At 51.4% G+C, this 13,508-nt stretch overlaps 1 protein-coding gene across 1 annotated transcript in view; it reads left to right on the top strand.

Moving 5' to 3' along the window:
• rnf19a (ring finger protein 19A, RBR E3 ubiquitin protein ligase) overlaps window positions 1-13,254 on the top strand; it is a 32,225-nt gene extending 18,971 nt beyond the window's left edge. The window contains exons 4-9 of the mRNA XM_055893183.1: window positions 1,996-2,158; window positions 3,218-3,332; window positions 3,722-3,883; window positions 5,137-5,350; window positions 9,575-9,715; window positions 9,861-13,254. Coding sequence (XP_055749158.1) covers window positions 1,996-2,158; window positions 3,218-3,332; window positions 3,722-3,883; window positions 5,137-5,350; window positions 9,575-9,715; window positions 9,861-10,629 — 1,564 coding nt within the window. The 3' untranslated portion in view covers window positions 10,630-13,254. The remainder of the gene's footprint in view (window positions 1-1,995; window positions 2,159-3,217; window positions 3,333-3,721; window positions 3,884-5,136; window positions 5,351-9,574; window positions 9,716-9,860) is intronic.
• Window positions 13,255-13,508: the final 254 nt, after the last annotated feature.

The following is a 13,508-nucleotide window of genomic DNA, read 5'->3' on the forward strand; positions in this document are numbered from 1 at the left end:
AATGTCCCCCCCCCCCCCCCCCCCAGCCCATCAGGATAGTGTTGTAATGTCCCCCCCCCCCAGCCCATCAGGACAGTGTTGTAATGTCCTCTCTCCCCCCCCCCCCCCCAGCCCATCAGGATAGTGTTGTAATGTCCTCCCCCCCCCCCCCAGCCCATCAGGATAGTGTTGTAATGTCCTCCCCCCCCCCCCCCAGCCCATCAGGATAGTGTTGTAATGTCCCCCCCCCCAGCCCATCAGGACAGTGTTGTAATGTCCCCCCCCCCAGCCCATCAGGATAGTGTTGTAATGTCCCCCCCCCCAGCCCATCAGGATAGTGTTGTAATGTCCCCCCCCCCAGCCCATCAGGATAGTGTTGTAATGTCCTCCCCCCCCCCCCCCCAGCCCATCAGGATAGTGTTGTAATGTCCTCCCCCCCCCCCCCCCCCAGCCCATCAGGATAGTGTTGTAATGTCCCACCCCCCCCCCCCCCCAGCCCATCAGGATAGTGTTGTAATGTCCCCCCCCCCCAGCCCATCAGGATAGTGTTGTAATGTCCTCTCCCCCCCCCCAGCCCATCAGGACAGTGTTATAATGTCCTCTCTCCCCCCCCCCCCCCAGCCCATCAGGATAGTGTTGTAACGTCCTCCCCCCCCCCCCCCCCCAGCCCATCAGGATAGTGTTGTAATGTCCTCTCCCCCCCAGCCCATCAGGATAGTGTTGTAATGTCCCCCCCCCAGCCCATCAGGATAGTGTTGTAATGTCCCCCCCCCCCAGCCCATCAGGATAGTGTTGTAATGTCCTCTCCCCCCCCAGCCCATCAGGATTGTGTTGTAATGTCCCCCCCCCAGCCCATCAGGATAGTGTTGTAATGTCCCCCCCCAGCCCATCAGGATAGTGTTGTAATGTCCTCCCCCCCCCCAGCCCATCAGGATAGTGTTGTAATGTCCCCCCCCCCCCCAGCCCATCAGGATAGTGTTGTAATGTCCTCTCCCCCCCCAGCCCATCAGGATAGTGTTGTAATGTCCTCCCCCCCCCCCCAGCCCATCAGGATAGTGTTGTAATGTCCCCCCCCCAGCCCATCAGGATAGTGTTGTAATGTCCCCCCCCCAGCCCATCAGGACAGTGTTGTAATGTCCTCTCTCACCCCCCCAGCCCATCAGGATAGTGTTGTAATGTCCCCCCCCCCCCCAGCCCATCAGGACAGTGTTGTAATGTCCTCTCTCCCCCCCCCCCCCAGCCCATCAGGATAGTGTTGTAATGTCCTCCCCCCCCCCCCAGCCCATCAGGATAGTGTTGTAATGTCCTCTCCCCCCCCCCCAGCCCATCAGGATAGTGTTGTAATGTCCCCCCCCCCCCCCCCCCCAGCCCATCAGGATAGTGTTGTAATGTCCCCCCCCCCAGCCCATCAGGACAGTGTTGTAATGTCCTCTCTCACCCCCCCAGCCCATCAGGATAGTGTTGTAATGTCCTCTCCCCCCCCCCCCCAGCCCATCAGGATAGTGTTGTAATGTCCTCTCCCCCCCCAGCCCATCAGGATAGTGTTGTAATGTCCCCCCCCCATTCCATCAGGACAGTGTTGTAATGTCCTCTCTCACCCCCCCAGCCCATCAGGATAGTGTTGTAATGTCCCCCCCCCCCCCCCAGCCCATCAGGACAGTGTTGTAATGTCCTCTCTCCCCCCCCCCCCAGCCCATCAGGATAGTGTTGTAATGTCCTCTCCCCCCCCAGCCCATCAGGATAGTGTTGTAATGTCCCCCCCCCCAGCCCATCAGGACAGTGTTGTAATGTCCTCTCTCACCCCCCCAGCCCATCAGGATAGTGTTGTAATGTCCCCCCCCCCCCCCCCCCCCCAGCCCATCAGGATGGTGTTGTAATGTCCTCTCCCCCCCCCCCCAGCCCATCAGGATAGTGTTGTAATGTCCTCTCCCCCCCCAGCCCATCAGGATAGTGTTGTAATGTCCCCCCCCCCAGCCCATCAGGACAGTGTTGTAATGTCCTCTCTCACCCCCCCAGCCCATCAGGATGTACCTTCTGGGGTAAGAAGCCATGGAGCAGGAAGAAGAAGATCTTGTGGCAGCTGGGCACGCTGGTGGGCGCTCCGGTGGGCATCGCTCTGATCGCTGGCATCGCCATCCCCGCCATGATCATAGGCATCCCTGTCTACGTGGGGAGGAAGGTGAGTTTGGACACAGCAACTTGTTTAGCGTGTTAAGATTACCCTCATAAGCCGCTGACACACACAGCTACTGACAGTTAAAGGAATCTGATTGGACTAGAAAACAGAGGAAAACGGGGAGGTGTAGTAGCACATTGAAAACGGGGAGGTGTGGTAGCACGTTGAAAACGGGGAGGTGTAGCAGCAGGTTGAAAACGGGGAGGTGTAGCAGCACGTTGAAAACGGGGAGGTGTGGTAGCACGTTGAAAACGGGGAGGTGTAGCAGCACGTTGAAAACGGGGAGGTGTGGTAGCAGCACGTTGAAAACGGGGAGGTGTGGTAGCAGCACGTTGAAAACGGGGAGGTGTGGTAGCAGCACGTTGACAACGGGGAGGTGTGGTAGCAGCACGTTGACAACGGGGAGGTGTGGTAGCAGCACGTTGACAACGGGGAGGTGTGGTAGCAGCACGTTGACAACGGGGAGGTGTGGTAGCAGCACGTTGACAACGGGGAGGTGTGGTAGCAGCACGTTGACAACGGGGAGGTGTGGTAGCAGCACGTTGACAACGGGGAGGTGTGGTAGCAGCACGTTGACAACGGGGAGGTGTGGTAGCAGCACGTTGACAACGGGGAGGTGTGGTAGCAGCACGTTGACAACGGGGAGGTGTGGTAGCAGCACGTTGACAACGGGGAGGTGTGGTAGCAGCACGTTGACAACGGGGAGGTGTGGTAGCAGCACGTTGACAACGGGGAGGTGTGGTAGCAGCACGTTGACAACGGGGAGGTGTGGTAGCAGCACGTTGACAACGGGGAGGTGTGGTAAGCCCCCCCGTGTTACTGACGTATCCTCTCCTCCTCCCTCTTCTTCCTCCGCTATCCCTTTCCTCCCCCAATGCCTTCCTCTCCTCTAATTTCTTCTTCTCTCCTCTACCCTCACCACCTCCCCCCTCTCCTCCTCTTGTCTCGTCATCCATCTCCTTGCTCTTCATCCCTCTCCTCCTCCCTCTCCTCCACTTCCCCCCTCTCCACTTCCTCCTCTTCCTCCAACTCGTCTCCTCTCTCTCCTCCCTCTCCTCTCAGATTCACAATCGCTATGAAGGAAAGGACATCTCCAAACACAAGAGGAACTTGGTGATAGCGGGTGGCGTGACCTTATCAGTCATTGTCTCCCCCGTGGTGGCTGCAGTTACTGTTGGTAAGTCCCTTGCCCTCGTGCTCTTATCATATCTGGAGGTTAGTTGAGTAAAAATGTTAACGGGTCTCTGTACGACAAGACAAGCCATCTTCAATATCCTGTCACTCCCAGGGGAATGTTGTATGATGTTCGTCCATATCTAGAGTTTAGTTGAGTTAAAATGTTAACGGGTCTCTGTACAACAAGACAAGCCATCTTCAATATCCTGTCACTCCCAGGGGAATGTTGTATGATGTTCGTCCATATCTAGAGTTTAGTTGAGTTAAAATGTTAACGGGTCTCTGTACAACAAGACAAGCCATCTTCAATATCCTGTCACTCCCAGGGGAATGTTGTATGATGTTCAGATGCGGTTCTGTGGTTTTCTGATTGTGTGTATCTGTCTCCAGGTATCGGAGTACCCATCATGCTGGCATACGTCTATGGGGTGGTGCCCATCTCTCTGTGTCGCAGCGGTGGGTGTGGCGTCTCCGCCGGTAACGGGAAAGGGGTCCGCATCGAGTTTGATGACGAGAATGAGATGAACGTCGGAAGTGCAGCGGCTGCAACTGGTGAGTTACCATAATCACCGCCCCTCGCCTCCTCCGCCCCTCGCCTCCTCCGCCCCTCGCCTCCACCGCCCCTCGCCTCCTCCGCCCCTCGCCTCCACCGCCCCTCGCCTCCACCGCCCCTCGCCTCCACCGCCCCTCGCCTCCACCGCCCCTCGCCTCCACCGCCACTCGCCTTCTCCACCACCACCACTCACCTTCTCCACCACCACCACTCACCTTCTCCACCACCACCACTCACCTTCTCCACCACTCTCTTGGGCCCTGTTCAAGGCTGCATGGTTCGACCAGGCTGGTCTATATAATAATCTATTCTGGGGCCTGTTCAGTAGACACCTATTGCAGATAAAAATAAAATGAATAGAGCAGACGTCATCTCTTATTACATGTCAGAGAGAAATATATTACTGAGAACATGTCAGAGAGAAATATGTTACTGAGAACATGTCAGAGAGAGAAATATGTTACTGAGAACATGTCAGAGAGAGAAATATGTTACTGAGAACATGTCAGAGAGAGAAATATGTTACTGAGAACATGTCAGAGAGAAATATGTTACTGAGAACATGTCAGAGAGAGAAATATGTTACTGAGAACATGTCAGAGAGAGAAATATGTTACTGAGAACATGTCAGAGAGAGAAATATGTTACTGAGAACATGTCAGAGAGAGAAATATGTTACTGAGAACATGTCAGAGAGAAATATGTTACTGAGAACATGTCAGAGAGAGAAATATGTTACTGAGAACATGTCAGAGAGAGAAATATGTTACTGAGAACATGTCAGAGAGAAATATGTTACTGAGAACATGTCAGAGAGAAATATGTTACTGAGAACATGTCAGAGAGAGAAATATGTTACTGAGAACATGTCAGAGAGAAATATGTTACTGAGAACATGTCAGAGAGAGAAATATGTTACTGAGAACATGTCAGAGAGAGAAATATGTTACTGAGAACATGTCAGAGAGAGAAATATGTTACTGAGAACATGTCAGAGAGAAATATGTTACTGAGAACATGTCAGAGAGAGAAATATGTTACTGAGAACATGTCAGAGAGAGAAATATGTTACTGAGAACATGTCAGAGAGAGAAATATGTTACTGAGAACATGTCAGAGAGAAATATGTTACTGAGAACAAACGTCCATGCGAACATTATCCACAACGTCGTGTCCTGCTGAACATGGCCCTGTTCTCCTGTGTTCTGTGGCTCAGGTCCTGAAGTGACATGTATTATATTATTCTCCTCAGACGCCACGTCGGTGGCAGAGACCAGACACAACCCCAGCATCGGAGAGGGCAGCGTGGGGGGCATGACGGGCAGTCTGAGTGCCAGCGGGAGCCACATGGACCGAATGGGCGCCATGAGGGACAACCTGAGTGAGAACGCCTCTACCATGGCCCTGGCTGGGGCCAGCATCACCGGATCTCTGTCTGGCAGCGCCATGGTCAACTGTTATAACAGGTCAGTGGTGGAGCCAGCATCACCGGATCTCTGTCTGGCAGCGCCATGGTCAACTGTTATAACAGGTCAGTAGTGGAGCCAGCATCACCGGATCTCTGTCTGGCAGCGCCATGGTCAACTGTTATAACAGGTCAGTAGTGGAGCCAGCATCACCGGATCTCTGTCTGGCAGCGCCATGGTCACCTGTTATAACAGGTAGGCTACTAGAGCGGAGAAGCCATAATCCCTTTAACTTACTGTTTGGAATAATTCAGGCTTCTTTAGAAGTCTGTCTTTGATTTCATAGGAAGTTATGGTCCTTTAGGTATACAGTGCATTCTTAAAGTATTCAGACCCCTTGATCTTCTTCCACATTTTGTTACAGCCTTATTCTAAAATGGATTAAATATTTTTTTTCCCCCTCATCAATCAACACACACTACCCAATAATAACAAAGCAGAATGTTTGCAAATGTATTACAAATTTAAAAACTGACATCACATTTACATAAATATTCAGACCCTTTACTCAGTACTTTGTTGAAGGACCTCTGGCAGCGATTACAGCCTTGGGTATGACGCAACAAGCTTGGCACACTTGTATTTGGTGTTTCTCCCATTCTTCTCTGCAGATCCTCTCAAGCTCTGTCAGGTTGGATGTGGAGCGTCGCTGCACAGCTATTTTCAGGTCTCTCCAGAGATGTTCGATCGGGTTCAAATCCGGGCTCTGGCTGGGCCACTCGAGGACTTTCAGAGACTTGTCCCAAAGCCACTTCGGCGTTGTTTTGACTGTGTGCTTAGATTCATTGTCCTGTTGGAAGGTGACCCTTCGCCCCATTCTGAGATCCTGAGCGCTCTGGAGCAGGTTTTCATCAAGGATCTCTCAGTACTTTCTTCCGTTCGTCTTTCCCTCGATCCTGACTAGTCTCCCAGTCCCTGCCGCTTAAAAACATCCCCACAACATGATGCTGCCACCACAATGCTTCACCGTAGGGATGGTGCCAGTTGTCCTCAAAACGTGACGCTTGGCATTCAGGCCAAAGAGTTTAATCTTGGTTTCATCAGACCAGAGAATCTTGTTTCTCATGTTCTGAGAGTCTTTAGGTGCCTTTTACTGAGGAGTGGCTTCCATCTGGCCACTACCATAAAGGCCTGGTTGGTGGAGTGCTGCAGAGATGGTTGTCCTTCTGGAAGGTTCTCCCATCTCCACAGAGAAACTCTTGAGCTCTGTGAGTGACCATCGAGTTCTTGGTCACCTCCCTGACCAAGGCCCTTCTCCCCCGATTGATCAGTTTGGCCAGGCGGCCAGCTCTTGGATTTGAGTGAAGGAGAAATGGGGAAGGCTTGGGCAAGTTGCTGTGGGGGGTGCAGGGCTGTTGACCAGGGTAGGGGTAGCCAGGTGGAAAGCATGGCCAGCCGTAGAGAAATGCTTATTGAAATTCTCGATTATCGTAGATTTATCGATGGTGACAGTGTTTCCTAGCCTCAGTGCAGTGGGCATCTGGGAGGAGGTGCTCTTTATTCTCCATGGACTTTAAGTTGTCCCAGAACCTTTTGGAGTTTGTGCTACAGGATGCAAATTTCCATTTGAAAAAGCTAGCCTTTGCTTTCCTGACTTCCCTGGAAAGTTTCATATCGCCGGGGCTGTTCGATGCTAATGCAGTACGCCACAGGATGTTTTTGTGCTGGTCAAGGGAAGTCAGGTCTGGAGTGAACCGAGGGCTATATATCTGTTCTTAGTTCTACATTTTTTGAACGGGGCATGCTTATTTAAGATGGTGAGGAAAACACTTTTAAAGAGCATCCTCTACTGAGGTCAATATCCTTCCAGGATACCAGGGCCAGGTCGAATAGAAAGGCCTGCTCGCTGAAGTGTTTTAGGGAGCGTTTGACAGTGACGAGGGGTGGTCATTTGACCACGGACTCATTACGGATGCAGGCAATGAGGCAGTGATCGCTGAGATCCTGGTTGAAGACAGCAGAGGTGTATTTAGAGGGCAGGTTGGTCAGGATGATATCGACGAGGGTGTCCGTGTTTACTGATTTAGGGTTGTACCTGGTAGGTTCCATGATAATTTGCGTGAGATTGAGGGCATCTAGCTTAGATTGTAGGACGGCCGGGGTGTTACCCAGTTTAGGTCACCTAACAGTACAAACTCTGAAGATAAATGGGGGGCAATCAATTCACATATGGTGTCCAGGGCACAGCTCGGTCAAAAACAAGACTTATTTCTGGAAAGGTGGATTTTTAAAAGTAGAAGCTTTAACTGTTTGGGCACAGACCTGGATAGTATGACAGAACTCTGCAGTAGATTGCAACTCATCCCCCTTTGGCAGTTCTATCTTGATGGAAAATGTTGTAGTTGGGGATGGAAATCTCAGAATTTCTGGTGGCCTTCCTAAGCCAGGATTCAGCCACGGCAAGGACATCAGGTTTGGTGAAGTGTGCTAAAGCAGTGAATAAAACACACTTAGGGAGGAGGCTTCTGATGTTAACATGCATGAAACCAAGGCTTTTACAGTTACAGAAATCAACAAATGAGAGTGCCTGGGGAATGGGAGTGGAGCTAGGGGCTGCAGGGCCTGGATTAACCTCTACATCACCAGAGGAACAGTAGGATAAGGGTACGGCTAAAGGCTATACGAACTGGTCGTCTAGTGTGTTCGGAACAGAGTTAAAAGGAGCAGGTTTCTGGGTGTGGTAGAATATATTCAAGGCATAATGTACAGACAAGTGTATGGTAGGATGTGAGTACAGTGGAGGTAAACCTAGGCGTTGAGTGACGATGAGAGCAGTTGTGTCTCTGGAGGGACAAGTTTAGCCAGGTGAGGTCTCTGCATGTGTGTGGGGTGGGACGAAAGAGCTATTTCAGACATTTTGAGTGGGACTGAGTGAAATAAAACGATAAGAACTAGCCAAGACAGCAGTAGACAAGGCATATTGACATTAGAGAGAGGCATAAAGCAATCACAGGTGTTGATCAGGAGACCTAAGACAACAACGGGTAAATGGTGATGAATGGGCAGAGCGGGTTAGTTAGGTACATACAGGACCTGAGTTCGACAGGTAAACAAAATGAGGTACCGTGTTATTGAAACAGTCCAGGGGGCATCAGCTGTGTAGCCAAGTGATCATAGGGTCAGAAGAGCAGCAATAGGTGAGTCAGGGGTGCTGTTCGGTAGTCACTACTACGCTAGGCGAGCAGGGTACACAGCGTTCAGAAAAGCTAGCTGGCCGGGGCTAGTAGATGGTTCTTTGGCGACATCGTAACAGAATAGCCTGAGACCACGTTGGCAGTCCAGTCGTGATGGATCGGCGGGGCTCCGTGACGACAATAAAGGGTCCAGGCCAATTGGCAAAGGAGGTATTGTAGCCCTAGAATTAGCTGGTATATGGGCCTAGCTCAAGGCTAGCTGGTGCTTTGGGAAAGTAGCCACTCGTTTGCGGCTAGCTAGCTGCGATGATCTGGTGTAATGATCCAGAGTGGATCCAGAGCAGTGATGTGGTAGAGAGAAGCAGTCCGATATGCTCTGGGTTGATATCGCGCTGTGCAGACTGGCAGGTGTTGTCCGAGCTAAGGCTGGCTGATGACGGGGGGAAAAGGCAAGGACTGCTTGCACATTTGTGGCCTGCTGGAGGTCATTTTGCAGGGCTCTGGTAGTGCTCCTCCTTGCACAAAGGTGGAGGTAGCGGTCCTGCTGCTGGGTTGTTGGCCTCCTCCACATCTCCTGATGTACTGGCCTGTCTCCTGGTAGCGCCTCCATGCTCTGGACACTACGCTGACAGACACAGCAAACATTTTTGCCACAGTTCGCATTGATGTGCCATCCTGGATGAACTGCACTACCTGAGCCACTTGTGGGTTGTAGACTCCGTCTCGTGCTACCACTAGAGTGAGAGCACCGCCAGCATTCAAAAGTGACCAAAACATCAGCCAGGAAGCATAGGAACTGAGAAGTGGTCTGTGGTCACCACCTGCAGAACCACTCCTTTATTGGGGGTGTCTTGCTAATTGCCTATAATTTCCACCTGTTGTCTATTCCATTTGCACAACAGCATGTGCAATTTATTGTCAATCAGTGTTGCTTCCTAAGTGGACAGTTTGATTTCACAGAAGTGTGATTGACTTGGAGTTACATTGTGTTGTTTAAGTGTTCCCTTTATTTTTTTTTGAGCACTGTATATATCTGTCCTTCCTCCCCACACCACTGTATATTCTGATGTTTATCTCCTTCTCTACCCAGGTTGGAGGTACAGGCTGACGTTCAGAAGGAGCAGGGTAGTCTGAGTGGGGAGTCGGCCAACGTCAGCTTGGGGACAATCAGTGACAACACGAGCACCAAAGCAATGGCTGGATCCATTCTCAACTACATGCCTCTGGACAGGTCAGCAGCCTCCGCAGCATTGGTTCAGTCGTGGTAGTTGACGTTGTCTTCACCGCTAGATGGTTTTGCATGGTCACCAAATACTACTGTCCCCTGTATGATCATCAATAATAACATGTAGCGTGTCTCGTTGTCGTGGTTACAGAGAGGGTAGTCTGGAGGTGGACATGGAGGGGAAGCAGGAGAAGAAGCTCCATCACCATAGCAACAGCAGCAGCCTGGACGACGGCAGCGGCGAGGGGAGAGGGGCGGGGGTGTGTCCCTCCGGCTGCCCCCATGAGTCTCGCTCCTCCAAATGGGTGAAGGACCCCTCTTCCTCGGGGGGCAAGAAGAGCAAGGGCAAGCTGAGGACTAAGAAGAGCAGCGGAGGAACTAAGATCCAGGAGACCCGTGAGGACATGGATGCTCAGCTTCTCGAGCAGCGAAGCACTAACTCCTCAGAGTTCGACTCCCCCTCCCTCAGCGGCTCCGTGCCCTCCGTAGCAGACTCCCACTGCAGCCACTTATCAGAGTTCAGCTGCTCTGATCCTGAGACCTCCAGACCTCCTCCTCTCACCCCCTGCTGCATTGACCTGCACCCCCAGCGCCCCCTCACCTCCCTGGGAACAGACCTGGTCACCGTCACCCCTCTGCCGGAGGTGGAGAACGACCGTCTGGAGAACTGTCCCGCTGCATCCCACTCCTCCTCCCCTTCCTCCTCGGCCCCCGTCTACACAGAAGGAGGGTTAGGAGGTATGCTCCTCTACATCGCCGAGGAGAGCTTAGGTCTGATGAGGACGACGCAGGAGGAGCTGGACTCCCTCGCGGTGGAGGAGGTCCTGAAGGAGACCAATAACAACATGTTGGATGGAGGTGTCGTCTCCCAGCAGCCTTCCAGCCCTGTGAGGAGTGGCTGTATTCAGACTGAGATATAAACTCTCCTGGCTGGCTGAATGGCTGACTAGCTGGCTGACTAGCTGGCTGACTAGCTGGCTGACTAGCTGGCTGACTGGCTGGCTGACTGGCTGGCTGACTGGCTGGCTGACTGGCTGGCTGGCTAGCTGGCTGACTGGCTGGCTGACTGGCTGGCCGACTAGCTGGCTGGCTGACTGGCTGGCTGGCTGAATGGCTGGCTGAATGGCTGGCTGAATGGCTGACTAGCTGGCTGACTAGCTGGCTGACTGGCTGGCTGACTAGCTGGCTGACTAGCTGGCTGACTGGCTGGCTGACTAGCTGGCTGGCTGAATGGCTGGCTGGCTGAATGGCTGACTAGCTGGCTGACTAGCTGGCTGACTAGCTGGCTGACTAGCTGGCTGACTAGCTGGCTGACTAGCTGGCTGACTGGCTGGCTGACTGGCTGGCTGACTGGCTGGCTGACTAGCTGGCTGACTGGCTGGCTGGCTGAATGGCTGGCTGACTGGCTGGCTGACTAGCTGGCTGACTGGCTGGCTGACTGGCTGGCTGGCTGACTGGCTGGCTGACTAGCTGGCTGACTAGCTGGCTGACTGGCTGGCTGACTGGCTGGCTGACTCCAGGGCTACTACTACAGACTGACCTAATGTTTATGCCAGCTTTTTTCACAGCTAACCTGAAATGCACTTCTGTCTCTGAGTGGTGCTCGCTTTACGGAAGAGTAGAGAGAAAGACAGGACAGCAGAGGTGATTGTGTTTTATCCATGTCTGCTGCTAATATGGAAGATAGAATTATGTGATGGTTGAGGGTAGACTGGGTCGTGATACAGGTGGATGAATAAGGTAGTGATACAGGTGGATGAATAAGGTAGACTGGGTAGTGATACAGGTGGATGAATAAGGTAGACTGGGTAGTGATACAGGTGGATGAATAGGGTAGACTGGGTAGTGATACAGGTGGATGAATAAGGTAGACTGGGTAGTGATACAGGTGGATGAATAAGGTAGACTGGGTCGTGATACAGGTGGATGAATAAGGTAGACTGGGTAGTGATACAGGTGGATGAATAAGGTAGACTGGGTAGTGATACAGGTGGATGAATAGGGTAGACTGGGTAGTGATACAGGTGGATGAATAAGGTAGACTGGGTCGTGATACAGGTGGATGAATAAGGTAGACTGGGTCGTGATACAGGTGGATGAATAAGGTCGTGATACAGGTGGATGAATAAGGTAGACTGGGTCGTGATACAGGTGGATGAATAAGGTAGACTGGGTCGTGATACAGGTGGATGAATAAGGTAGACTGGGTAGTGATACAGGTGGATGAATAAGGTAGTGATACAGGTGGATGAATAAGGTAGACTGGGTAGTGATACAGGTGGATGAATAAGGTAGACTGGGTCGTGATACAGGTGGATGAATAAGGTAGACTGGGTCGTGATACAGGTGGATGAATAAGGTAGACTGGGTCGTGATACAGGTGGATGAATAAGGTAGACTGGGTCGTGATACAGGTGGATGAATAAGGTAGACTGGGTAGTGATACAGGTGGATGAATAAGGTAGACTGGGTCGTGATACAGGTGGATGAATAAGGTAGACTGGGAGAACGCTGTCCTAATGGTTTTAGGGTTTTATTCTTATAGAAGAGACGTTGGCAGTCTTGATTATATCTCATGTCCAGAGGGTTTTTGGTCGGTGGTAACATTTAGATGGACCAAGGCCCATGGAAGGTTCCAGTTAAATGTACGAGGACAGAGTGTATGGCGCTGATGTAGCAGTGTTCTATACCGACCTTCACATGGGGGACGGAGTCTCTAGAAGTCCACAAGACTGTGTCCATCCAGGAAGCTTCTATGGATCAGACCCAAAACAAGCTGCATCTCAGGTGGCTTCCTATTCACCGGGTACTGCGTTACTAAATGAGTAGGGTTCCATTTGACACGCAGACTTCTACATAGTAGTAATGATATTTCTGTGGTAGCCAGCCAGTCAGCCAGCCAGTCAGTCAGCCAGCCAGCCAGCCAGTCAGCCGCATCACACCACAGCGTAAAGGATTGTCAAGCTTCAATTATAATATAAACCGGTCCAATGAAAAGATCAAACGGACCTAAGAGGGACCAGTCAATAAGTCATTTTTATTTTCCCGTGATGATTCTATAAAAAATGAATATTAGTTTTAAGATGAATTTTGTTCTGTAGTTTAGTATTTTCCATGTTGAGCCCTGTGCTGGGTCAGATCCTGTGTTAGGGGGGCAGCCAGGGTGAGCAGAGGGAAGAAAGAGTCAAACAATTTAACCCTTTTGTCTTCTTAAACAACACAGATTTGAACTGTCAGGATTGGATTTACAATATCAGTAAATCTAAAGAACCGGGCCTCAGTTGAGCCGGTAAAGAACCGGGCCTCAGTTGAGCCGGTAAAGAACCGGGCCTCAGTTGAGCCGGTAAAGAATCGGGCCTCAGTTGAGCCGGTAAAGAACCGGGCCTCAGTTGAGCCGGTAAAGAACCGGGCCTCAGTTGAGCCGGATCATCAGCAGAATGAAAACCGTGATGGTTTGGTATAAAGGGAACGATAAGAGGTTGACTCTCTACTCATTCTGTTATAAATGTAGATCACTTCTAATTAAAAGTCTATGGCGATTTGAAGTCTGAGTTGATGATCTGTGCTGTCTTCACCTCGTAGGTCACCAGTTGGAGTGGACAAGCCAGGCTAACGGTTTTCAGGCTGTTGCAAATGAGGATTTTTCTACCTACGTTGCTTTTTGAAAAAGCTGCTTCTGTCTGTCTGCACCTCATCCTGTTCTTCAAAAGATACTCGGCTGTGTCCCATTCCCTGTGTAGTGCACTACTATGGGCCCTGGTCACTATGTAGGGAATAGGGTGCCATTCCCTGTGTAGTG

This window comes from Salvelinus fontinalis, chromosome 32 (genome assembly GCF_029448725.1).
Source record: "Salvelinus fontinalis isolate EN_2023a chromosome 32, ASM2944872v1, whole genome shotgun sequence".
NCBI classification, from domain to species: domain Eukaryota; kingdom Metazoa; phylum Chordata; class Actinopteri; order Salmoniformes; family Salmonidae; genus Salvelinus; species Salvelinus fontinalis.